The sequence below is a fragment of the Rhinatrema bivittatum genome, chromosome 9 (assembly GCF_901001135.1).
Source record: "Rhinatrema bivittatum chromosome 9, aRhiBiv1.1, whole genome shotgun sequence".
NCBI lineage: Eukaryota > Metazoa > Chordata > Amphibia > Gymnophiona > Rhinatrematidae > Rhinatrema > Rhinatrema bivittatum.
Genome location: NC_042623.1, coordinates 54,635,837 through 54,663,828, shown reverse-complemented (window position 1 = coordinate 54,663,828; position 27,992 = coordinate 54,635,837). Strand labels below are relative to the sequence as shown.

Below are 27,992 nucleotides of genomic sequence, written 5' to 3'. Positions count from 1 at the left end.
TCATCCGGTTTTTGACGGTGCCCCTAGTGCCCGTGGATCATGTCTGTCACTGATCAGTAAGAGGTTTGTATCCTCTACCTGGGGGCATCGCACAGCATCCAGGGGTGGGTGCGCTCTGCGATCAGTTGACCCTCAAAAGCCGTCGCGCCAGGCTGGTTAAGATGGAGAAGCTTTTTGGATACAAAAAGTCTGATCCATCTACTCCAGCGTCAGGAGCATCAACACCGGGAGGCCGCAGGGAGCCGTTAGATACTCCGTCCCTTTCCACTTCATCGGGACCTTCTCAAGAGAGAGGAGGTGGAGATAAGCCATCTTCGGTGTGCTCACATTCCAAAACATCAGGATCTTCACCTTCCTTTGTGCTGGGGAAGGACCAGGCCTGGATGTTGAGGCTAGTCCTCTGTGGTCCCTTGACCTATCTGACGTGTCTCGGGTGCTGGTAGCTTCCAGGAACCCTTCCACCAGAAAGTCTTACAGTCTGAAGTGGAAGAGGTTCTTCATTTGGTGTGAGGGTCATGGCTTAGATCCATTTGCTTGTCTCACTCCGAAGTTGCTGGACTATTTGTGGCACCTCTCGGAAGCTGGATTGAAAACCAATTCAGTCAGTACACCTGAGTGCCATCAACACTTACCATCAGGATATTGGTAGTATGTCCATCTCTGTGCAGCCCATAATAGGGAGTTGAAGCCTCCCCTCCAGCCTCCCTTTGTGTCCTGGGACCTCAATATGGTATTAGCGCGGCTCATATGTGATCCTTTCTAGCCTCTGTGCTCCTGCGATCTGAAGTTCCTGACCTGGAAGGTTCTCTTCCTGGTGGTAGTCACTTCGGCGCACAGGGTTCGTAAGCTTCAGGCTTTGGTGACGTATCCACCCTACACAAAATTCTTCCATGATAGGATGGTTTTGCATACGCATCTTAAGTGCCTGCCTAAGGTGGTGACTGATTTTCACCTCAGTCAATTATTCTGCCTACTTTTTTTCTGAGGTCTCATTCACCCCAGGGCGAACAGGCTTTGCTTTCTATCCAGAATGCACAGTAGGCCACAGGTAGTCCACACAGCTCTTCATATCTTTTGATAGACATAGATTGGGAGTTGCGGTGGGCAAGCAAACTGTCAAACTGGCTGACGGATTGTATCCCCTGCTATGCGCAGGCGGGCCTTCAGCTTGGAGGCAGTGTCAAAGCTCACTTTGTGAGAGCTATGGCAGTGTTGGTAGCCCACTTGCAGGCAGTTCCCATTGCCAAAATCAGCAGGGCTGCAAGGTGAAGTTCCCTACACATGTTCGCTACCCACCACTGTTTGGACAAGGGTGGTTGGCATGATAGTAGCTTTGGCCAATCTGTCCTTCGCATTCTCTTCCAGCCTTAAACCCAGCTCTCCCTGCCTAGGGCCCATTGTTTAGGCTTGATGCTGCCTCCCTCTGTTTCCAACAACACAGTAGTTTCTTGTACCCATTGGCATCCAGTCAGGTACTGTTGGTCATTGTATCCAGGAGCAGCCTGTAGCTTGGTACTCACCCACATGTGAGGACTACCATTCTGCTTGTCCTAGGAGAAATCAGAGTTGTTTACCTGTAACAGGTGTTCTCCGAGGACAGCAGGATGTTAGTCCTCAGGAAACCCGCCCACCACTCTGAGTTGGGTTCTCCTGAGTTTTGTTTTTCACTCGTGAATTCTGTGTTAGGAAACTGAAGAGGAACCCTGCATGGACGTGCGGATAGTGGCATGCTGGGTATGCTCAGTATGCCAGTCAGTTTCTAGAAATTGACAAATGTTTTCAGTGCCGGGCTCCATCTAATGTCGTCACCAACATGTGAGGACTAAATTCCTGCTGTCCTAGGAGAACACCTGTTACAGGTAAGCAACTCTACTTTCATGTCCAGCTGAAAGTGGTCCGAATAAGAAAGGAGCATGTTGGGAGCATTCCAGGCTGGGGCAGAGTTAGGCAAATAACTTATTTGGCTAACTCTCTGATAGTAAGGGTTAGCCTGATTAAATTCTTTGCCTAATTATAGACATGCCCGAGAACAGGTCTAAACCTCTTCCCAGATAACTTTAGACTTAACCAGCTATATTCTTTTGACTACAACCAGTTAAGTGGTGAATAGAGGAATAATTAAAAAAAAAAACCCAAAAACTTGCAGGCCTACTAGCCTTAACATGTCTTCCCTTTTCCCTCCCACTCAATATCCAAATGCTCGGCCCTGTTGGACTGATCCTGTGGCACCCCCCAGACCCTCTCCATCTGATATGAAAATATAATCACTGCTGCAGGTCCTAGTCTCCCCCTTTGCTCTCTGCTCCAGGGCCCCATACCCCTAAATGCTCTTTATTCTTTATCCGGATCGTGGTAGCGCCCTACCACAACCCAGTCCCAGTGCTTCTGGGGTTGTTAAGCACTAACATTGGAAGTGTATACTTCCAGCAGAGGCACTTAGGAACCCTAGAAGCACCGGGCCCAGGTTGCGGTAGGGCGCTACCACGATCCGGATAAAGAATAAAGAGCATTTAGGTACCGAGAGGGTGTTGGTTTGGGTGGGTGGAAGGTCGAGAATCTGGAGCTTATAATTCTATATAATGTCAATGGGACCAGAAGAGGGGGATTGAGACTGACTGCAGGGATTATATTTTCATGTCAGATAAATGGGGTTTGGGAGATGCTGCAGGCTCGACCCAGCAGGGCCAAGCATTTGGGCATTGGGTAGGAGGGAGGATGAAGGGGATATGTTAGCGCAAGTTTTTTTTTGTTTGTTTGTTTTTTTTTAATTCCTCTTCGTCATTTAACAGGCTAACTATAGCAGGCTAACTTTATAACCGGCATTATTCAAAATCTGGCCAACTAGGTTTAAAGTTATTGGCAAAAGTTCTCAGGATAACTTTAATCGGGAATAATCAGTGGGACATTTATCCCATTGAATATCCAGGGCAAGTTATACAGTTTATTAGCCAAATAGCTTATTTGCTCACCGTCTTATTGAATATTGGGTCCTTCATGTATGTTATATCTAGGATGCTGTTCTCAGGCTTCTGGTGACTGGTAAAGACTATTTTAGGTCTCCAGAATTACAAAATAGATATGTAACCTTTGACATTTGGATGTAGTTTATTCATTGGAAATAGTATTGCATAATGTAGTAATTCTGCATTTAAATCCTAGCCCCTTGTTGAAAAGAAACAAGTTTGTTAGGTTTTGGTTTTTTTTGGGGGGGGGATATGTCTTTGTCTTCCTCAAAACTAACTTTTGGCCAAGAAAGTTGTAAATATTTAACTGCGTGTGACCAGAATCAGAACTGCAGCAAGCTGCCTAGCAACAAAAGAATATCCAGTTGATAATCGGAAAACTGAACCACATCATACTGTCCTTTCAAAGTGAAAGAGGAGAAGAATCTGCAGGAGGCTGCAAAGGGGACCCTCCATCTCAGGTGGAAGATGGTTCTGCTCATGGAGGAAAGGGAAAGATTAGTTTGAGAAGAGGTTGGCAAAAGCTAATTTTTAGAATTGCATCATTTGGGGGAAATGATAGTACAATTGTGTTCTTATTTTCTTTGTATCTAAGGTTCTTTTGCTTTTGTGTTTTGATTCTAATTTCAATCACATCCATTTAATGTGATGCTCTTCAACATTCTCATAGTGTGAATAAAAGCAGTAGTGAAATTAGAGTGAATGTGCATTCACTAGCATTTGAGGCAGGTATGACAATAGTTATAACCAGTTGAAATCCACATAGATTTTACAGTGAACAGATTCTTTTGTTTACTTCTCTCCCCTTTCCTACCAGTCTCTCTGCTGCTGGCTCTAGTTCAGTTTGCATCGGTATCAGTTAGTTCCTAGCAGGCTGTAGGTTCTTTTACCCACCCATTTTTCTCACTCTGAGCCCATCCCCAGCATTCTTTCTGCCCCCTGCGCCCTTTGCCCCCTAAAAAAGGCATCCGGTCATCTCTCTCAATACCACATAACTGATCATCATTATTCTGATCCCTCACAAACTCCACTTTTCTCCCACTTTCCTTTTGTATATACATCCCTTTACCCTCATCCGATGAGTCATCGGAGGAGGATAAAATCATTTCTGCCTTTATTACTTTTACGATTCGCCTGCATCCATACATATACATAACCAGTTGTATAATCTTTTTCATTTCTATGGTATTTCTGCTGTGGAAATTGGAGCAGAAATTCATCTTTTGGTGGGGCTCGGTATAACCGTATGGATTGAATAATGGTGTTGATTGGGAGGCATTTTACAGATAGGATATATTTTGGCATTTCGGTATGGATATTGATATGAAGTGTCTAGATGGGGGAGGGGTATATTTGGTATGAATGGTGTGGGTGTGTGTGTATATATGTATGTGTGTGTGTGTGTATATATATATATATATATATATATATATATATAATGTATGGGGTTGGTATATGATGGAAAGATGTGTGTAGTGTTTTGGTATTGTGTTGAGAGGATTGAGTTTGTGACAGATTGGGTGTGGCATTGTATTTAGTATGAGACAGTGATTTTTTTTGTTGCATGTAGAGTTTTGTGTTGGGAGAGATTGGGTTGTGGCTTTTTGAAAGGATATATATGTTGATGTGATATTGTGGGGGTATCTGAATTGTGTATGAGCGTATGGTTGAGGCATTGTGAGGTTGGTTGGGTGTCTGTGGTATGAAGTTGGTTGAGTATGGCTTGGGTTATGTTGATTGTGATGACGTGTGTTGTGAATGAGTCTGTATGATTGTTGTGAGGTGTATGCAGGGGATTGCGTATGGTTTGGGCTATGGTGCTGATTGTGATGACGTGTGTGGTGAATGAGTCGGGATGATTGGCTGCGTATTTGACGATATGAGGTGGGGTTGAGTTATATGGGATGCTAATTTAGGAGGGAGAAAGACGCCTTGGTTATGGAGCCGTTATTAATCGGTTTGGATCCCGATATGTGATTTGAAGAATTCTCAGTAGCGATGGTATGCCATTGAAGGTAAGATTTTGCGCTGAGTTATGTTAGCTAGAGATATGTGGTAAGGTATTGAGTATAGATTTTTGATGTAACGTGTGTACCTTTTTTTTTAACATGTACACGTGAATCCAGCATCTACTGTGGTCAGAATCGGGTGGAGATTTTTCATGGTTTGAAGATAAGGAGAAAGAAAATATAAGGAATTTTAAGGTTGGATAGAAATTATGAGTAAGATATATTAATTGAGAGGATTTGAATATTAGGACAATATGCTTAGTTTCTTGTTGTAGGGTCACCATAAAATAGCAGTGGTGGACATGAACAGACAGTGGTAGGATTGGAGGAAGTGAGGTGGAGATATAGATATTGAATCACTTTTGGATGTGTTGCATATATTTTAATTATACTATTTTTGTGTATTGAGGTGTTCTAGGAGCTTGGAGATGTCAATATAGAATTGATCTGGGAGTGCAAGTTATCCCCTGAGGAAGCTTATGCGAAACAAGGGACCTTGTAGGGAGCATTGGAAAAGGAGTTTGTGCGAGTATGGAGAAGAATTGGTAATTCTGGAAAAAAAAATGGTTTCCAGCAAGCATGGAGAAGATGTGTATTTTTTTGAAATAAGTAAGGAGAGAAGATCCCAGATATTTGAGAAGAGGAATTTCACCATCAGAACAAGTGGAGGAAATTATTTAGGGTCAATTAATATTGAATCTTCTGGAAGTATAGAAGGTGCACGTAGGTATTTTATGCTGGGTGGGTGGGGAGTGTGTGTTGTATGAATGAAGGGAGAATGTATGGGGGTTATATTTTAAGAAAATGTCTATGAAGATTGCTGGCATGTCCACAAGATAAATATTTATATGAGCTAATGTGGTGGTAACTTTTGTATTATGTAGATGTTATGTATGAATAAATAAAGTTGTGAAACATTTAGTTATGTGAATTAATATAGTCATATAAAAGATATATTTGAGATTGTTATTGATTGTACACTTTAACAAATAATTGGTGTAGTGTCCCCTTTATTTATAAAAAGTATTTGGTGTTGGAACAGTCTTTCTCTCTGTGTTGTATTCCAATTTCTAACAATCTGCCGTGAGTTGCAGAGGGCACTCTGCCAGACTGTACAGCATGTGAGCCTACCTGCTAATGCTTCTGTTGGGTATCTAGCTTTTTTTTGATAGTTCAGTTTCTTAAATCCAGGAGCAGTTTTAAAAATTTCTTGGATAAGGACCAATATCTTACAAGTAGTCAATCTTCTGAAGCTGGTAGCTGACAAATATCATTGGCAGTGTAGACTAGAATAACTGGACAAATTGGATGAGCCAGTTAGGTCTTTATTTGCCATCGTGTGCTATGCTACTTTGTTGTGGATGCATAGAGCAATTTCCTAGGGGAGGTGGCAGAAGGAAAAAAAAAATCTAACTGAATTGAAGAAAGCCTGGAATAAGCACAGAATATTTTTTTTTTGTGGTAGAGAAATGAAGGAAAGCCCAGAGATCAAATGGGGATTACAATATCTGTACCAAGAAGTAAATCAGGCAGACTAGATGGATCTTACAGTCCTTATTCAATGTCCTATTCTGTGCCTGTCAGAGCAAGTTGTTCAGCTGGTATTCTTTCCCTCTAAGGATCATTGTTAAAGAATTGACTAGGTTTTCTGCATTTGTGACAAAATGGTCAGACAGATGATGAAATGCTAAGAGAAATCAGGGAAGCAAACCAATTTGGCAGTGCAATAATAATGGGAGATTTCAATTACCCCAATATTGACTGGGTAAATGTAACATCAGGACTTGCTAGAGACATAAAGTTCCTGGATGTAATAAATGACTGCTTCATGGAGCAATTGGTTCAGGAACCTACAAGAGAGGGAGCTATTTTAGATTTAATTCTTAGTGGAACGCAAGATTTGGTGAAAGAAGTAACGGTGGTGGGGCCACTTGGCAACAGTGATCATAACATGATCAAATTTAAACTAATAACTGGAAGGGGGACAATAAGTAAATCTGCAGCTCTAACACTAAATTTTAAAAAGGGAAACTTTGATAAAATGAGGAAAATAGTTAGAAAAAAACTGAAAGGTGCAGCTGCAAAGGTTAAAAGTGTCAACAGGCTTGGACATTGTTTAAAAATACAATCCTAGAGGCGCAGTCCATATGTATTCCGCACATTAAGAAAGGTGGAAGGAAGGCAAAACGATTACCGTCATGGTTAAAAGGTGAGGTGAAAGAGGCTATTTTAGCCAAAAATAATCCTTCAAAAATTGGAAGAAGGATCCATCTGAAGAAAATAGGATAAAACATAAGCATTGTCAAGGTAAGTGTAAAACATTGATAAGACAGGCGAAGAGAGAATTTGAAATGAAGTTGGCCATAGAGGCAAAAACTCATAATAAAAACTTTTTAAAATATATCCAAAGCAAGAAACCTGTGAGGGAGTCGGTTGGACCATTAGATGACAGAGGGGTTAAAGGGGCTCTTAGGGAAGATAAGGCCATTGCAGAAAGACTAAATGAATTTTTTGCCTCCGTGTTTACTAATGAGGATGTTGGGGAGATACCAGTTCCGGAGATGGTTTTCAGGGGTGATGACTCAGACGAACTGAACGAAATCACTGTGAACCTGGAAGATGTAGTAGGCCAGATTGACAAACTAAAGAGTAGCAAATCACCTGGACCGGATGGTATGCATCCTAGGGTTCTGAAGGAACTAAAAAATGAAATTTCTGATCTATTAGCTAAAATTTGTAACCTATCATTAAAATCATCCATTGTACCTGAAGACTGGAGGGTGGCCAATGTAACCCCAATATTTAAAAAAGGCTCCAGGGGCGATCCGGGTAATTATAGACCAGTGAGCCTGACTTCAGTGCCGGGAAAAATAGTGGAAACTATTCTCAAGATCAAAATTGTAGAGCATATAGAAAGACATGATTTAATGGGACATAGTCAACATGGATTTACCCAAGGGAAGTCTTGCCTAACAAATCTGCTTCATTTTTTTGAAGGGGTTAATAAACATGTGGATAAAGGTGAACCGGTAGATGTAGTGTATTTGGATTTTCAGAAGGCGTTTGACAAAGTCTCTCATGAGAGGCTTCTGCGAAAACTAAAAAGTCATGGGAAAGGAGGCGATGTCCTTTCGTGGATTACAAACTGGTTAAAAGACAGGAAACAGAGAGTAGGATTAAATGGTCAATATTCTCAGTGGAAAAGGGTAAACAGTGGAGTACCTCAGGGATCTGTATTGGGACTGGTGCTTTTCAATATATATATAAATGATCTGGAAAGGAATACAAGTGAGGTTATCAAATTTGCGGATGATACAAAATTATTCAGAGTAGTTAAATCACAGGCAGACTGTGATACATTACAGGAGGACCTTGCAAGACTGGAAGATTGGGCATCCAAATGGCAGATGAAATTTAATGTGGACAAGTGCAAGGTGTTGCACATAGGGAAAAATAACCCTTGCTGTAGTTACACGATGTTAGGTTCCATCTAGGCATCATAGTGGATAATACTTTAAAATCGTCGGCTCAGTGTGCTGCAGCAGTCAAAAAAGCAAATAGAATGTTAGGAATTATTAGGAAGGGAATGGTTAATAGAATGGAAAATGTCATAATGCCTCTGTATCGCTCCATGGTGAGACCGCACCTTGAATACTGTGTACAATTCTGGTCGCCGCATCTCAAAAAAAATATAGTTGCGATGGAGAAGGTACAGAGAAGGGCAACCAAAATGATAAAGGGGATGGAACAGCTCCCCTATGAGGAAAGGCTGAAGAGGTTAGGGCTGTTCAGCTTGGAGAAGAGACGGCTGAGGGGGGATATGATAGAGGTCTTTAAGATCATGAGAGGTCTTGAACGAGTAGATGTGACTCGGTTATTTACACTTTCGAATAATAGAAGGACTAGGGGGCATTCATGAAGTTAGCAAGTAACACATTTAAGACTAATCGGAGAAAATTCTTTTTCACTCAACGCACAATAAAGCTCTGGAATTGGTTGCCAGAGAAGGTAGTTAGTGCAGTTAGTGTAGCTGGGTTCAAAAAAGGTTTGGATAAGTTCTTGGAGGAGAAGTCCTTAATGGCTATTAATCATATATACTTAGGGGAATAGCCACTGCTATTAATTGCATCAGTAGCATGGGTTCTTCTTAGTGTTTGGGGTAATTGCCAGGTTCTTGTGGCCTGGTTTTTGGCCTCTGTTGGAAACAGGATGCTGGGCTTGATGGACCCTTGGTCTGTCCCAGCATGGCAATTTCTTATGTTCTTATGTTGTGTTTGTGCATCCTTTTTATCTTGACTTCTAAAAGAGGTCTCTTCTGAAGGGAGTGTTCCTTACCTGGAGACCGATGTAATAAAGCATATGCTGAAATCGTCACATTTTCTGTGCATATATTTATTTGTGTGTGCGGCAAAAACAGGCTCCTCACCAGGAGGTAATATAAGAGGAAGGGATGCAAATTAGATATATGCAAAAAATGTGAGCAAGACCAAAGACGCACTAATACCCGCATAAAAGCCCAGATGCAGAAAGCCACGGAAAAAAACCCGCACTATAAATAGGCGCAATTGAAAAATGTTGCCGACTCGCGAGGGGTATTTCTAACTTATGGCTGATTTACATTTTTCCCACATTATTCAAAAATAGTTTCATCTTCTGTCGGCCCCTATACTTCATTCCTGGCATTAGTGTGGTTGTGTGTCTGTACAGCCTTTTCCTCGTCGTGCGCTCAGGACTGCTCAGCATGGATCAGCCCTGCCGAGAGAGCAGGAGGCAGGATGGATAGGCCGGAGATCTGTGGGGGGCTACAGACAAGCACCAGCATTGTCCAGAGCCGCAGCAGCACTTTCACTTACTTTTGCCCTGACACAGGCACTAAAAATACCCTGCACCAACCGATCTCCCTGCTACTGTGGCTCCCTGCATAGCCTGTGGATAGATAATGACCTCCTTTACATGCAATTTGCATACACTTAATGTAAAACCTGCTGCGGGTTATTGCACGGATATGTGCGCATGTTTTTGTTTTTTTTTTTTCTGCGCTAAACCTGTTTATTACATATGCGCGTGGAAAACCATAAGTAATTGCCCATGCAAAAACCCGCAGCAGGTATTGCCCAGCTTTATTACATCGGCCCCCTGGATTGTGCTGGTTTGGCGGAAAAACCTGTAATGTTCTTTAGAAAAGGACTTGTACTGCGAAGGAGTTTTTGAAAAGAGCATAGCTAAGGAAAGATGATTAATGTATTTTGAAACTTTCAACAATGTTTTACTAAAATACTTTCAAAAAATTGATTTGTAAAATTCCTGCAGTGTTAGGTTTACTTTATTTGAAAAGCCTATGGAAAGAATTTTTTCAGGTTATTGAAAGAAATTTAGGTTAATGAATGTAATCAGTGCTTAAGTTTGTGAATTTTTTTTTTGTGCCCTCAAAAACCCTTTACTAGGAGGAGAATTAGCACCTAAAAATAGAAGTCTTAAATATCAATAAATGGCTGTAATATGTACAATATATATAGTAGTATTTCTGTCACCAGTATGGTAGAAATCAGCTATCCAACATCAGATATGGACAGCAGTGAAACATTGATCATACTTTTTTTTTTCATCTGTTTTCACCTGTGCTAACTTGCTTTGACATCTGTTGACATCAGCCATGCTGGTGAGACATTAAGAGCTGTCTCTTCTCTTTTTAATAGACAATGATTTGCAAGGCACCAACAGCTCGGGGGCACTGGGTGGTCTGGATGTGCGCAGAAGAATCCCCATAAAGCTAATTTCTAAACAGACCAGCAAAGCCAAAGTTCCCCCTCATGCTCAAAGAGCTATGAACAGGATGCCTTCAAAAGCCCAAGCTGGGGAGGAAGGTAAGATTTGTGCACTTACACCTGCTAAAGCTACTCATGTATTCCTTGCTGATCATTTTTTGGGGCCATCTCTGTTGTTAAAAAAGAGTAAAGATTTTGCTGCAGCCCTGGACAGGAAGGAAAATGGAAGGGAGGGAGCCAACGTCCCGGTCACAACAATGACACAGGCGGGATTCGGGTTGCATGTGTACCGGATTTAGGGACCAGACAGTTCCCTCCTGTTCTTTTAGGCTTCCAGTTCAGTCTGAACTGGCTACTGTTTGGCTGCCATGTGCCATCAATCACTCCTTCTTAAAATGTTTTCCCTCTTTTATTTCCTGTGCCAGTTCACAAATTTCCCTAGCCCAGTCATTGCAGTGACAGTCCTCAGCCAGGGGCCAGTCATAGGCTGCTGTCGCACGATGACTGGCACTCCCCGGCCTGCCCCGGGAGCGGATGACTCAAGGTAGGAACTGATTCTCTGTCTCTCATATAGCAGAGCTCAGTTTTGGTGGGTCTGAGCTGCTGAAGGGCGCTGCAGTCTGCTGAGCAGTTTAGCAATGATTGGATTGGGGAGGAGAGATTACAAATGGGGGAGACGATCCCTGGGTAGCTATGAGTGAAGCTGTTTTTGGGGCACATCCCAACTGAGCTGGAAGTTCAAAAGGCAGGAGGAAGATATTGGGCCAATTACAAAAGGAAAGTAAACATTTATTGTACAGCAACTGATTCCTTTAAATTTTCAATTGTGATTGAATAAGATAGGTGTCTGTCTAATGGTTTGTTCACAGTTTACATTCTTATTGCATTCTATCTTTAACTTGTTCATTTAACATCCTATCATAACCCCTTTTTATTAATAACATTGATTAAACAATTTGCGTGCATGGAAAGTCTGCTGATGTGACTGTCTGTGGTGTACTTTATTCAGAGTTAAAAGTTTAAATCGAGCAGACATGGCCCACTCCGGTTTTCTAATAGCTGGAGAAGAACCTTTCTAATAAAGAACTTCGGTGGTGTTTCTTTTCTCCATCTCTGAAGGATTTAATTACAAGGAAGATGAAAGATATGACTGCAAAGGTAGGGGACATGTTTGGGAACCAAAGAAGATTCCCTGGACACACATTTTGGGATTTTAAGGTACTATTGTGCCATTGGTTGGCAATTTAGTGTGTTGATTTCTGTCTTACTGAGGTGTCCTGTTAGGGAACAGCTACTAAATTGCTTCCCAACTGGGGAGGAGCAGGTTGTCAAGCTTGTGTACAGCTGACAGCTGGGAAATATGCATAGCACAATGGGTAGGGGGTAAAAGAAATGTGGTGGCCAAAGCTAGAAGACTATTAGGTGGTCAAACTTGTACGCTAACAACTGGGAGATGGCCTCTGCTAGAGTAGTATAGGCAGAGGAAACTGAGCAGACTGGCTTGACCCATTTAGTCCATTTTGCCAACATTTATCATACTGCTATGATATATTTTACTGTTATGGAGCCAAAGGCACTGGCATAACTAATCTTCTTAGGTTTGTTTTTTTTTTTTTTTTATTTGTCTACATTTTTAAAGTAATGCAGGAATCCTACCTAGTTTTTTTCGAAATCCACTAAAACATGCATACCTTTTTAGTAAGCGTTTTTCCCATGCTTTGTATGCATTGCTGTTTTGTGAATTTTATTTGAATGGAAATGTGCTATTTAAATCTGCTGTGATGCCTTTCTTGCAGCTTGCTGCTCTAATATGTTCTGTAATCATTTGCTTTCCCTGGGGTACATAATGCTAAAGATTTCAACTATCCAAGGAGCAATCTCATTCCTGTTTGTGTTAATATCATAGTTGCAATGTGTATTAATGTACTCTTTGGTGCACATTTGACTTCTGATAGATACCACTAGTCAAACTGGTAAAGTAATGCATGTAAGCTTCAAGAAAGCCAACAGCAACATTAAACTTTTGAGGGCTGTGTGCTATAATTAGGGGAAGAAATGTATCTGTTTTATGAGGTTTTTAAAAAAATTTTTGATGTCCCATTTTCTTTCCAATGTGTGGACACAAGTTCTATGCCACTTACTTTGTGTGCACATGTTATGTTCATACACAACATGCAAAATCCCCTTCCCCAGCAGGATGCTATCCAGTGTAAAGGAATTTAATAGGTGAATCTCATACCACAGAATGATGACTTGAAGTCCTAAGCTTGCAGACTCAAATGATTCTCCAAAGAGGAATTCCAAATTGTCATATGATACCTCAAATGATTATGAAAGTGAGGGTGGTTTCTCTTTATATGCAGGATCATGATATGTTACCTCCAATTTTAAGTCAAGTAAAACTTATAGAACTTCCCTGTACATACCCAGATCCCTGCCAGCAGATGGAGACAAAGACGCTATATATAACGCAGTGTGCTATCTGCAGTCCCTCGGTATTTTTCTGTCTCCAGTAGATGGTGTTAAAACCTGCATTGACTTGTGCCCATAAGGCTGCGGCTTAGATTTGTGCATGTACTTCTGCGACCTAGACTTTGAACGCATTTTTGCGCAGGTAATTGAGCGCGTACAACCTCAACCTAGTTTTGAGAACGTATTTACACGCGTCCTGGAGAGGTACGCATGTACACCTAGGTGCGCTGACGCGTGCACAGGAGGCTGCCTAAAGCCGAAGTTCAGAAGAGCTAGGTGCTGGGGATAAACAAGTCCAAGTGCCTTTGCTATCTGTGATGCTTGCCATCTGATGATAATTCAGTCCTCTCTCTGTTTGTCAGTGCTATTTAGATGCTCAAAGCGATTTGACTACTACAGCTTTTGCCTATGTTGGGACATTCCCTCTGCCTACAATGTCTCTGGAGGGGAGTAGAGTGGAAGGCGAGGCAACCGTCATTTCTCCTCCTCTCTTGTTTCCGAGGGCAGAAACTTTCCCAAGAGAGGTTGGAAAGAGCAATGTTGGGCCTGTGGGCTCCGGTATGTATCTATCTTCCTCCTGGGTGGACTGTTTCCAGGGCCCACAGACCTTTCTGCAGGGGCACCCAGTGAAGGCGAAGCAACCTACTATGTAGGGATCGTGTGCTCGGGCCTCCCATTTGTCAGTTATGGCAGGTAAATGCCATAGGGGAGGCCTGATAATGTTCAAGGGGATGTGGCTCATGAGACATGGAAAGATTCTGATAGGAAATTGGCTCTCTCACCTCCTGAAGAGGGTGAAATTGCACATGATTGAGAGCTGCTTTGGACTTTGCTCAGATTTTTTTTTCTTTTTTTCACAGAGATGTCTTGCTGAGTTTGGCTCAAACCCTCAACATGCTTAGTGTGGCTGGAGGTAAATTTTAAGTTAAGCGACCTCTTTCTTTTCCCCCCTGTATCCAGTTCAAGAGATATTAGATTTAAAGAAGGTAAATGTGGCTCTCAAGTTTCCCCCATTTCCACTTGGAAAATGAGGTCTTTCATAGCGGCGGTACATAAGGGAGAGTTCTTGTCATGTCTCACCTTAACAGAGGTGTATCTGCACATAATAGCCGTCAGACCAGAGCACCAGAGATTTCTGAGGTCATGATCTTAGGGAACATTTTTTTATTTTGACCCCCTTCACTTTGGCTGGTGACAGCTCCACGTATCTTCACCAAGGTGATGGTGGTGGGGGCAGCCGCATTGCAAAAGGAAGGGTGTGTGATGCATCGTATCTGGACGATTGGCTCATTCGTGCGAAATCAGAGGACCTCTGTCAATAATCAGTACAAAAGTAACCATGCGCTTTGGAGGTATCTAGGAATGGGGTGGTGAACTTAGCAACCAAGCCATTTAACTTCTTCTTTGAAACTCTGGATTAATCTGGAAGTTCAGTTCAACATGCTGGCGGAGAGAGGTGTTCTCACAAGAGAGATTGGCTGAAATTGCAGTCAGATTAAGCTTCTGCTAGAGCTTTCGTTACCCAGGACCTGGACTATTTACAGGTCCTGATTCCTATGTTATCAACATTGAATTAATGCATTGGACATTTGCACAAATGCGGCCTCTGCAGGGGGCTCTTCTAAATCCCCCTGGAAACCATTATTGGAAGAATGTCATCTTCTCTTCTGTTAGAGGGGAAGCCATGGACGTCTTTCATGGTGGCTTACGCACACCAATTTCGTTTTGTGTCGGAATTGGAGGCTCCAAATTGGGAAATAAATCACCACTGTTGCAAGCCTCTACGAATGGAGGGCGGTGTGGTAAGATAAGTCGTTGCAAGGCCAGTGGTTGAAACGGGAGGCCTTATGGTCTTTCAGTTGGTTAGAGACGAGAGTGGTGCATTTCGTGTTGCTTGCTTGTCTGCCAAGGTTACGCAGCTATCCAGTACAGATCCTATCAGACAATGCCATGATGGTGGCCTACATCAACTATCAAGGCGTAACCAGGAATCAGGCAGTGGCTCTATTCTCTGGGCAGAGCAGCACTTGGAGTGGCTGGCAGTGTCTCCCATTGCCAGAGTGAACAACATTCAGGCATATTTTCTTAGAGAAGGTTAAACCCCAGAGAATGGGAGCTGTGGGAGGCAGCAATGTGTCTCATTCATGGAAGATGGGGGGGTATCCCAACCAAAGATAACACCAAGGCATTGTGTTTTTACAGCCACTGCACAGACCACAATACAGAAGGAATTGGAGCTCTGAAGCTGCCATGGATTTGATGGATTCTTCTTTGTCTTCTTTCCTTGGCCTCTGGTAGACAAGCGATTATGGTGGATAGAGAAACATCTGTGCAATGTGATCCTGGTAGCTCCAAAGTGGCCATATCGACCATGCTTCCCAGATCTGATCAACATAACCATAGACGGGCCCCTGAGGTTCAGACATCAGTCAACTCTTTTCTACCAGGGCCCAATATTTTGGGTCAGGCGGCTCACTTCTGTCTCACGGCTTCGCTTCTGAGAGGAGATGACTGAGATGGGGATATTCCGAAACGGTTATTTCCACCTCATTGCAGGCTAGGCGACCTTCTACATCCTTGACGTATGTGTGAATTTGGAGGATCTTTGAGTCCTGTTCTGCTATTGATTGAATGCAGCCTCAGCCTGTTCAGGCTATGGTGTCATATATTTTGGCTTTTCTATAGAAAGGGACTGGCCTTTAACTCAATCAGGTAGCAACATTGGATTGTCTCTGAGGTAAGGTGCAAGAGTATCCTCTGTCTGCACATCCAGATGTTAGAAGGTTCCTTTTGAGAGTTAAGAACTTCCGTCTTTCGGTGCAGAACATTTGTCTGTTTTGGACTCTGAATCTAGTCCTTAAAGGATTGTGTGAAGCTTGGTTTGAACCATTAAAGAAAGCCACGGTTAAGGACTTGACTCTTAAAGAGGCTTTCTTTGTGGCTATTTGTTCAGCCAGGAGAATTTTGGAGTTCCAGACACTGTCGTGTCGAGATCCTTTCCAACAGATATCTGATTCAGGAGTATCTTTCTCCTAGGACAAGCACAATGGTAGACCTCACACATGGGTGACATCATCAGATGGAGCCTGGCATGGAAAACTTTTGTCAAAGTTTCTAGAACTTTGACTGGGCATGCTCAGTGTGCCTAGTCAAGCATGCCACTATCCACAGGTCCATGCAGGGTCCCACTTCAGTCTCTTCTTTTCCGAGGAGCTATCGTCTTGCGGATGTGGAGCCCACGCTGGTTTTTTGTTGGAAAACTGCCACAATCAAGTTCTTCTCGCTGCTGTTACGTACTGGGTCCCTTGATCCTTTCCCAGCCTCTGTCAGTAGGTGCCACGGTAAGCTTCTTCCATTCCTTGCGGTCGATTCCCGACTGTGCCATCCCCCGGTGGCCACTGGCCATCGACTGCTCCTCGGTTGTTTTTTGATATGGTGTTGGGCTTTCGCCGATGCCCCCAGTGCCCTCTGGCTATGTCCATTACAGACCCCCAAGAGGTCTGTATCTTGTGCCTAGGGGCGTCTCACGACATCAGAGGGTGTGCGTTCTGCGCTCAGATGACCTCAAAGGGTTGCTGCGTACGCCTCGACAAAATGGGAAAAGTTGTTTGGCCCCAGAAAGTCCGATCCCTTAATCTTTGCGTCGGGGCCGTCAATGCCTCGTGGGAAGGAGGTATCTGTAGCCACCAGACCAGGGTTATCTTCTCCGATGCCAGATCCCCAGGACATGTTAGGTGCTGAGGACTGGTCTTTCTCTTTCTTCTTGTTCCAGGTCTGGTTCATCACAGACCCCCTTGGTACTAGGGAAAGATCAGGCCGAGCACCATGGGAAGTCGGGGAAGCATAGACATTGGTCACCTTCCTCCCATGAGTCTAAGCTCAGAAGGCACCAGCATGGCCTGAGATGCCCCCAAAATGGCTGCATGCTGAGGAGGCATCGCCCTCCATCGAAGTCAAAGGTTCGAGGCAGTCCCCACTGATTCTGGTGCCGGACACCAGTTTCCCTTGGGGGGGGGGGGGGGGGCCCTGGTCACCGCCGCCTCAAGCTGTCCTGTCTTCGGCAGCAATCGAGGAGAAGTTGGAGTGCATGGTGTGCTTGGCAGTTGGCCGAGCCCTACAAGGCATCGAGCTGCCGGCCCTTCTAGGCCACCATCAGAGCCCACTCCATCACTACTGGCACCATTGTTAGAGTGTCTGGATCTGCTCCTCGGTGCGCTGCCAACTCAGCCCATGCCAGTACTCCAGATGCCGTCAATGCCCCAGGGGGCACAGATGTTGCCTCATCTGAAGACCATCCCAGTCTCCGATTCCTTGGATGAGGGAGGGCTATCAGGGCTGGTGGGCCTTCTTCTGAGGCCAACCCCACAGCTGGCATTGCCCAAGTCTCTGTCAGGCCCATCGATGCCTTTGGGGCCACCGATGCCCACGGTGCCTTCAGGGCTGTTGGTGCCCCATGCTGAGGCTGTGGTCAAGGCTCCCCCACTGGTGTCTCCAGACAATCAGAGTGACGAAGACGCCCCTTAAGACCCATGGTAGAATGAGGGGTCCGTATCCTCTTCGGAGGACTCTGAGGACCTGCCCTCTGAGATGTCACCTCTGGAGGAGAGGCATCTGTCGCAGTCCATGATATCTTCAAGGACTGTTGTTTGTCTGGCTCTGGGAACAGTGCATCTCTGTACCCCCGGTGAACCAGGTTCAGCCTACTACGGGTTTTGAGAGGCGTCAACTTCCCCACCAGTCTGTGGTGGTGGAATCTGCCCTCAAGAAGGCAAAGAGGTCTTGTACTCATGCTTCGGCCCTTCCAGGGTTCCATGCTGGCGGCCCGTATTGCCTGTTACCAACTATTTATGAGCCAGTTTTCCAAGGGAACCTTTTGGAAACAGGTTCAAGATCTGAATAGGTTCAAGATCTGGTGGAGTGTCTCCCCCAGCAAATTCAGAAGGACTTCCTGAAAGTCATCCAGCAAGGGTTGGAGAGCGACAAATATGAGGTCCACTCCACCTATGATGTCTTTGAGATGGCGACATGGTTGGCTGCTGTAGGCATTGGTGCTTGTTGCATGGCTTGGCTGCGTGCCTCTGATCTTCACCCAGAGGTACAGGAGAGCCTGGCGGACTTGCCCTGTACCAGGGAGAATCTTTTTGGTGATTTAAAATCAAGGAGACAGTGGCACAACTGAAGGATCATCATGAGACCCTCCAGCACCTTTCAGCGAGCACCTCGGATCAACAGTCCTTGGGAAAGAAGTCCTACGACAGGAGTTCAGATGCCCTTTTTACCACCCGAGGAAATATTACCCTCCAGCGACCTGGGCAAGGACACCGAGGGCTGGGCTTAGGACTAATCCCATACCCCTAAGACCTAGCCGGGCCCCCAGCAAAGCCCTGCCATGCGGTTTTGACTGACTGCAAGGAAGTGTAAGCCAGCTGACCATGCCTGTGCTGATAGACAGCCTCCCCCCCCCCCCAGTGGGAGGCCAGCTACGGTTCTTTGTGAGCCAATGGCCAGCTATCATCTCGGACCGATGGATCCTCTCCATCATTTGTCGAGGGTATAGGCTAAATTTCCAAGGTGTTCCTCCAGACTCTCCCCTGAGTCCCTCATGGGGCCTCTCTGCAAATCAGGATATACTATTGGCAGAGCTCTCTCCAGCGTCTTAATGGCCAGAGCAGTTGAACCCTTCCTTCTGCAGCAGCTTCTACTGCAGATATTTTCTGATTCCAAAGAGAACAGGGGACCTCCGTCCCATTTTGGACTTGAGGGCTTTGAACAAGTTCCTAAAATGGGAAAAGTTCAAGATGGTTTTGCCGGATCTTAGATTCCTCTCCTGCAGAGAGGGGACTGGCTTTGCTCCCACAACCTAAGGGATGCCTACACCCAATCGAGATTTCCAGGGCCCACAGGAAATATCTTCGCTTTGTGGTGGGCGAGAACCATTTTAGTACCAGGTGTTGCACTTCAGCCTGGCATTTGCTCCTTGCATCTTCACAAAGTGTTTGGCGGTAGTAGGAACATATCTGAGGATGATGCGAGAGGACAAATGTTTCTCTACATGGATGACTGACTCATCAAGAGCCCCACCAGGCAGGGCGCACCACGATCCCTGCAGTGCACCATTCGGGTATTGGAGGTCTTAGGGTTTCTGGTCAATTACCCGAAGTCTCAGCTGGTCCTGTTGCTGCAGCTGGACTTTATTGATGCCAGGTTCAACATGGTTTGGGCTCTGGTGTCTTTGCCCCGGGATCAAGCGCTCACCTTGGTGTCCCTCACAGGAGACTCTGAGATGCCAGGTCTCGGTGCACATGGCTGCGATAGTCCATGTCTCTCCCTTTTCTCGCCTGCACATGTGCAGAGTGCAATGGAACCTGCGGTCTCAGTGGTGCCAGGCCACCCAAAACCTTCGAGTGCGTATATGGGTAACTCCACCACTCCAGGACTCCTTGTCGTGGTGGGAGACCCAATCCAACTTGGAGGTAGGGTTACCTTTTCAGGTTTCCCCTCCTTGGATTGTACTCACCATGGATGCTTCCCACCTGTGGTGGTGGTGGTGGGGGTGGGGAGTGCTGTCCATGTGGAAGGTCTTCATACCCAGAGCTGATGGTCGGTGCAGGAGCAGCAGTGTCAAACTTCCTGGAGCTCCAAGCAATCCGATACTTACTTTGGGTGTTCTGGGATTGCCTGATTGGCCAGGTGGTCCTCGTCTGGACCGACAATCAAGTGTAAATGTATCTGAACAAGCAGGGAGGCACAAGATTGTTCCTCTGTCAAAAGGCAGTCCAGATCCGGTCATGGACTGTGTCCCAGGGCATCCTTCTCTGAGCAATGTATTTGCCAGATACGGAGAATGTGATGGTGGATGACCTGAGTCACTTCTTCTGCCCCGCATGAGTGGTCCCTGAATCAGGAGGTTGTCAATCGGATCTTCCGTCGCTGGGGAACCCCCGGACATGGATCTTTTTGCTTCCCCCTGGAACAAGAATGTGTCAGTTTGCTCCCTGTTCCAGGAGGATAGCAAGCTGGCATTGGACGCCTTTGCCAGTCAATGGGGCAGGAGCCTCCTGTATGCATACCCTCATTCCCACTAGTGTCGAAGACTTTCCTGAAGCTCCAAAGGACCGGGGAACCATGATTCTCGTTGCTCCTTACTGGCTGCAGCAGATCTGGTTCCAGCTTCTGCAGGATCTCTCCCTGTGGAATCCAGTCATTCTGGGGACCTCCCCAGACCTCCCCAAGGATCAGGGCAGGCTGCCCCATCCCAAACGTCAGGCCTTATCCCTCACAGCTTGGATGCTGAGGGTGACCCTGACTGTCCCTGGACCTCTTGGATGACATAAACTCTGGTCCTGGTGGAGTCCAGGAAGCCTTCCACTAGGAAGTCTTATGGCCTGAAGTGGAGGAGATTCTCCGTGTGGTGTGAGCGCCACGGCTTGAATCCATTCTCTTGTTCCATTACTCTCCTGCAACTCTTGGAGGCTGACTTAAAGGCCATCCTCTGTCAGAGTCCATCTAAGTGCTATTGGGGCTTATCACTGGTGGCTCACCCATCTCAGTCAAGCCTATCATTGGGCGCTTCAAGCGGGGTCTGCTTCAGCTGAGGGCCTCCCCTGTCTCCTGGGCCCTCAACTTGGTCCTGACCCAGCTTATGAAGGCTCCCTTTGAACCTTTGTGTTTCTGTGACCTGAAAGGTCATCTTCTTGGTAGCGGTCACTTTGGCACGCAGAGGTGAGCGAGCATCAGGCCTTGGTGTTGTACCCACCTTACACAAAGTTCTTTCACGATAAAGTGGTGCTTGGCGCACCCATCCTAAATTCCTACCAAAGGTGTGACTGATTTCCATCTGAACCAGTCATCATCCTGCCCGCCTTTTTTCCCAAGCCTCATTTGCACCAGGGCGAAAAGTCTCTTCATAGCCTGGATTGCAAAAGGCTTTGACATTCTAACTGGAGAGGACACGCAAGCCATAGGAAATCCACACAACTCTTCATCTCTTTTGACAAAAACAGATTAGGGGTTGCGGTGGCCAAGCAAATCTTGTCCCACTAGCTAGCGGATTGCATTTCTTTCCGCTTTTTGCAAGCAGGACTGCAGCTTAGGGGCCATGACGACTTTGGCCCACTTTCGAGCAGTCCCCATGGACGAGATCTGCAAGGTGATGACATGGAGCTCTCTCCTTCCTTCACCTCACATTACTGTCTGGATAGGGACGACAGACGCGACAGCAACTTCGGCCAGTCTGTTCTCCGGAATCTTTCAGCTGTAAAAACCCAACTCGTCCTTCCTAGGGCCCATTTTCAGGTTCAGGCTGTCTCCCTCTGTTACCAAACAACTCCACTGTTATGCTGTTGGCAAGTGTTAGGTGGTGGTTGGTTAGATTTGCCTTCAGAGACAGCCTGTAGCTAGGGATTCACCCATGTGTGAGCACTACCATCCTGCTTGTCCTAGGAGAAAGCAGAGTTGCTTACCTGTAACAGGTATTCTCTTAGGACAGCACGGATGTTAGTCCTCACCGAAACCCGCCCACCATCCCGCGGAGTTGGTGTCTCTCTCCTATTTGTTTTATTTTATCGTAATCTATATTATGAGACTGAAGAGGGACCCCGCGTAGATGGTGGCATGCTGGGCATGCTGAGTGTGCCTAGTCAAAGCTTCTAGAAACTTGACAAAAGTGTTCGGTGCTGGGCTCCTTCTGATGTCACCCATATGTGAGGACTAACATCCTGCTGTCCTGGGAGAACACCTGTTACAGGTGGTAAACTCTGCTTTATGCATGGTGCCTTCTTTTCTTCCTGAGGTAGTCTATGCATTCCATCTTAAGAGTAGCTTCCAGCTTTTCCAGATTTGGATTCATCTATACCTCACGTGGTGGAGCTTAGGCTCTTAGATGGGAGGCATGCATTATCGAGGTATCTAAAGGTCACTTATGATTTCCGTAGATTGGATCACTTCTTTGTACTGTGGAGTGATCCAAAGAAGGGAAGCCAGGCATCTAAGGCTATAATTGTGCATGGCTGAAGGAAGCGATCGAGTCGACTTATATTTCTAAAGGGTTCTCGCTGCTGGGGAGTTCAGTGGCGCACTTGACATGTTCTCAAGTGGCTTTCAGGCCTGAAACACAACCGTATCTCTGCATGTAATTTGTTGGGTGGCTACTGGGGAAGTCATTGCATGCTTTTGCTAGGCATTATCGCTTGGATGTCTGGGCTCCAGCTTCCATGTTCTACTTGCGAACTCTCCAGGTCTCACCCGAGTTAAAGGGAGCTTAGGTATATCCCAGGAGTCTGGACTGATCTGGGTACATACAGGGAAAGGAAAATTGATTCTTACCTGCTAATTTTTGTTCCTGTAGTACCACAGATCGGTCCAGAGACCCGCCCATTTACTGGGCGAGGAAGAGTCTGCTACTTGTACTGTTGCTTTGTATATAGCGGAGTGGTTGGAGGTTTTCAGTGCTTCTTGCGCATGTTAAATTTGGGTAACGAGTTTTCCATTGTCTTTTTTTGGGAAACTTCACTTTCTTACGGCTCGTTGGCAGGAAGGGAGGTTGCTTAGAAATTTATGGTTGTTGCTGTCATCTTGGCTTGGGTACAGTTCAGTACTGAGGGGCTGCAGGTGGCACACTGGGTTATGTACAGTGTCGGTGAAACTTTCTCCTGGGCAAAACCCAGGAGTCTGGACTGATTTATGGTATTACAGGAATGAAAATTAGCAGGTAAGAACCAGTTTTCCTTTATTTTTGGACAGAAGACATGCATTGGTTTGCCCACAAATCAAAAGAAACAAAATATGTAGTTATAAAAGATTGTTAATATTGCTAATAGTGCCGTTTCTTCAGGGCTAACCAGAGAGCACGTGCCAAACGCAGTAGTTTTGCTTGTTGACAGTACAGTGGGCTGTGATGTGATTAATGTAAATTGAGTGTCCTCATTAACACATTAAACCAGAGAGCATACCCATCACAAGGGGGGTTATCCATAATGACATTTTGTTCCTAAGAACATAAGAAAATGCCATACTGGGTCAGACCAAGGGTCCATCAAGCCCAGCATCCTGTTTCCAACAGTGGCCAATCCAGGCCATAAGAACCTGGCAAGTACCCAAAAACTAAGTCTATTCCATGTAACCATTGCTAATGGCAGTGGCTATTCTCTAAGTGAACTTAATAGCAGGTAATGGACTTCTCCTCCAAGAACTTATCCAATCCTTTTTTAAACACAGCTATACTAACTGCACTAACCACATCCTCTACCAACAAATTCCAGAGTTTAATTGTGCGTTGAGTAAAAAAGAACTTTCTCCGATTAGTTTTAAATGTGCCCCATGCTAACTTCATGGAGTGTCCCCTAGTCTTTCTACTATCCGAAAGAGTAAATAACCGATTCACATCTACCCGTTCTAGACCTCTCATGATTTTAAACATCTCTATCATATCCCCCCTCAGCCGTCTCTTCTCCAAGCTGAAAAGTCCTAACCTTTTTGAAAATGTTACTTTTTTTTTCTAGGTAATGAACTGATTTTCATGGAATTTGTTCCTTAGGTGGAGTTAGCTAGAATTAACTGTGAAAAATATTTTCTACAGATAAACCTGCTGGGAGAAAAAGATGATACTCCTGTCCATTTCTGTGACAAGTGTGGATTGCCTATTAAAGTCTATGGACGTATGGTAAGGATTATTGTAATCTTGTGTTGAGGGGTTAAAGTCAGTAAAGCAATTGCGGCCCAGTTTACTGATGGCTGGTTAAGAAGGCAAGGGAATAAAATTAAGAGGGGGTGGTAGGAGCCCCCCGAGTCATTACAAATGAAGGCTATGGCACCATAGTCCTAGCTGGGGTCGGTTCCAATGAGCTGAAAATCTAAAGGAGCAGAAAAAGCTTAAAAAGAAAGTATAGGATTGCTGAGAGAGCATTCATAACCACTTTGGAGGGGGAAGTAAGATTCAGCAAGATGATAGATTTCAAAACATTTTTAAACCACAATAACTTAACTTTATTTTGCGGAGATACCTACACATACAATAAAAATAAATAACATAAATTCTCAGAGGAGAAGCAGGCTGGCAGTCCTCATACATGGAGGACATGATCAGATGGAACTTAGCCCAGAACTTTGTCATCAAAACTAGAAGCTTTGAGCATGCCCCAGTGGCCTGTTCAGCCCTGGCCACTTCCCCATATCCCATCTCAGTCTCATCTTTTCCACATAAGTTACAGTTCCTCTCTCATAGCTGCTGTCGTGAGAGTTTCTAGAGCTGCAGAAGCTGTTCCCAGAGAGTACCACAGGCTATTTTTCACCCTTTAGCTCTCTAGATAGATTTTTATTTATTTATTTATTTATTTTTACCGTTTGCCACATGGTGCTCAGGTTCTGGTGCTCCAAGGTGGCTCCAGTCGGATTTTGTCCAGCCTTTGAATCATTTATTTACTTAGCTTATTTTTCATCCATTGCCTCTGTTGTGGTTTTAAAGTCTGCCCCCTGTGCGGCTGGATTAGGTGGTCATGTCCTATGATAGAGGTGGATGCTTTGAACACGGGCAGACCACAGCATCTTGACCTGCTATCTATGAGACTACAACCCTGAGAGAATGCTGTTCTCAGTGGAAGCTTCTTAGAAGCTATCAGGAGACTTAGTCTGGCCAATGGACATTAAACATTGAGAGATAAGGCTGCTTGGACTGCCAACAGGCATTTGACATCCTCCTAGGACTCCAAGCAAGAGGAAGGATTAAGATGCATCGGGCCTATGCGTGATACCAGAGGACATTCTGCCAGCATCGATGCCTAGACTTAAAGCATACTCTTTGAAAGGAGAGCTCACCACAGTTCCAGGAATCATATAAGTCTCCAAGGGTCCTGATGATAAACCTATGCCAGAGTATAAATATTTTAATAAATAAATGTTTAGAGTCTAGGAAGATGTGGCCTCCCTGTCTGTGCTGGCATCAGTAGTTCTTGAGATGCTGGGACAGTAAGCTTCAGGAGATCCTACAATGTAGGAGTAGAGCATCAGTGCACAAGAATCTGCATTGATTCAGACCGAGATCCAGTTCCTTCTGGTGCCACTGCACTGATGAGAATGGGTATTCGGTGTTGATGCACTGATGCATCATCGAAGTGCATTGACGGGGAAAACTCCAGCATGCAGATGTTCGAGCTAGGCCACCATAGGCAGCTGAGGTTTTCTTTGGGGCATTGCCTCCTAGCTGGGTGAGCTTCCAATCCACAACCCATCATGTCTGTCTGGTTTGAATGGGGTAATCCTGGAAGTGGGACTAGGGATCTGATGACTTCTGTGATCCGGAAGAGTCATTGCCCCACTGACCCATCTCCGCAGGAGAGAGGAGAGACTTCCTCATTGGCAGTTGAGAAGAGAGTGAAAGATGTCATTCCATCAGAGTTGCTAAAGGACCAATTTACAGTAGGGATATTGCAGTAGTATCTGTCTATAAGATCCTCTAGGCCAGTGGTTCTCAACCCTGTCCTGGGGACCTCCCAGCCAGTTGGGTTTTCATGATATCCACAATGAATATGCATGAGAGAAAATCTGCATGCACTGCCTCCATAACATGCAAAATTTCTCTCATGCATATTCATTGTGGATATCATGAAAACCCAACTGGCTGGGGGGTCCCCAGGACAGGGTTGAGAACCACTGCTCTAGGCAACCCAGTTAAGGATTGGGGTCTCTCTCCTGGCTAGGGTCCTATTAAGGGGATGTGATTGTGTCCAGGCTTCAAGATTTGATGGGTAGCTTCTACTGCATCAGTCTGTGATGGCCGAAGGTGCCCTCAAGAAAGCCAAGAGATTTAGGACCCACTCTAGTACACTTTGACTCTCCTTGGAGGGAGGTATATCAAAGAGCTATTCTCCATACTTGCATAGCCCACTGTCAGTACATAACAGGATATAATGAAACCTAGAGAGATGAGAGCAGCTCCTTCAAATCATTTACTACAGCTAAGTCTCTAAACTTAAGCTCCTAGTTTTATTAGGCTCCTAAATTTGACCCTAAAAGATGGGTGGTTACAGGGGTGGAGTTAGGTGCTTAGCACTGATTTTCAGCACTAGGTACTTAGGAGCCTAAATCTAGACAAGTGAACAGGCCCAAGCTTAAGTCCTAAATTCAGGCAAATTTTCAGCCAAAAACGTAGGCTCCTGTTTGTCTGAATATAGGTGCCTACTTTAGGCACCTAACTTAAGGTCTAAACTTAGCTCAGCTTTTTTTTTTTTTTTTAACATTGGCCTCGGAGGTCAATGAGAAGTGCCACTTATCGACTGAATGGCACAGTTTTGAATATTTGGCTTCGCTGAGCATTGGCCGTTTAGCTGGTTAATGGTTTATCCATCTAAAGAGTTTGTTGGATAAGTGAGGGGCTGAATAATGTCTGAATGTGGACCTCATAGTGCTTAGGCATCTGAATGGATTTCCCCATTATCAGAAGCTTTAGTCGGTACAGACAGGATTCCTGGGGATTTCAGCTTGGCGTCATGACGCTTCACTTTATTATTTCTCCTTTTGGCTTTAATTTTCAGGGTCTCTCATTTTGCCATAATACATCTTTGTTTTATATTAGATATTTTCATTCTTGGAATAAAAAAATGTATTCCTTATTTGTAAAACTCTTCTGTTGGGTACGCTCTTACTTTAATTTGTGAGATCTGACTAGGGTCAGCCCACCTGGGTTCTGATGTACTTTTGGCTTTATTATTTTTACTGGTTGAGAGTAATTTCAGCACCTTTATCTTCAGGAATCAAAACTCAGAAGACATGATTTTAAGTGCTGCTGGAATTACCTCAGGTTTTTTATGGCTAGTACTATTGCTTAAAAGCCATTTGAAAATTTATTTTATTTATTTAATTTCTTTTACTATACCGATGCTCAAGACCAGGTCTTATCGTACTGGTTTACAATGTAACTGAGGGGAAACCAATTAACATCTAGGTAGAAAGTAAAGTTACATTAGACAGGGAGCATAAAACATGGGAGATGGAAGACAGGACAGAATTTAAACTAAAACAACTGGAGAGTGATAAATATAATCAACAAAAAACTATATGTTAAAGATACATAAACAGAGATTGTGTTCAGCAGACTCTGTACAGAAATGATAAATGTACAGCTACTGCCTTCACAAACATAAACTGAGTTGAAGGGATCAGGCTCGGAAATCAACAAAAAATAAAATTCATTCTTATGGCCTTCGGTACTGGGACTTCAAGATATCTCTTCCAGAGGAGCACATCACAAGATGCCCCCAGAGTGGTAGCCAAAATAACTTTGAACTTCTCTCCAAACATTGTTTTTCTCCTCATTTATGCCTTAGAAATAACTTATTAGGGCTGCATCAGCACTGATTGTGAAATTCAGGCACTGTCCTGCAAGGTAGTGACGTTTTCCTTAGCACCAAGTCCCACTGTTCTGATACTCTGCAGAATGATGTGAGGTGGGCTCTTGATGAGCACGGTGTCTCTTAAGTTCCATGTACAGTGTGCTTTTCTGTTTGAAGTTATAGAATGAAAGGCAGGATTGGAGGCATAACCTTTCAATGTCTGTTAGTCTGTAAGGTGCCACCACCTCTGCCATTTTGGACTGAAGCACGTGAAGAAAAGCACGCTACAAGTATTCAGTTGCCTAAGATGGTTTTTCTCTCTTCCCAGATCCCCTGCAAGCATGTGTTCTGCTATGAATGTGCTGTTCAGCACGAAAAAAAGGGAGACAAGATATGCCCAGGGTAAGCACGTTTGAAATTCGTTTTCTGGAGGAGAAAAGAAAGGGGCATCTTAAAGTA

At 44.7% G+C, this 27,992-nt stretch overlaps 1 protein-coding gene across 1 annotated transcript in view; it reads left to right on the top strand.

Annotated features, from left to right (window-relative positions):
• The window catches only part of CBLL1 (Cbl proto-oncogene like 1), a 55,122-nt gene that overhangs the window by 23,971 nt on the left and 3,159 nt on the right, over positions 1–27,992 (top strand). The window contains 5 exon segments of the mRNA XM_029615711.1: positions 10,669–10,836; positions 11,857–11,897; positions 11,899–11,955; positions 23,786–23,869; positions 27,862–27,935. Of these exon segments, the coding sequence (XP_029471571.1) occupies positions 10,669–10,836; positions 11,857–11,897; positions 11,899–11,955; positions 23,786–23,869; positions 27,862–27,935 (424 nt within the window).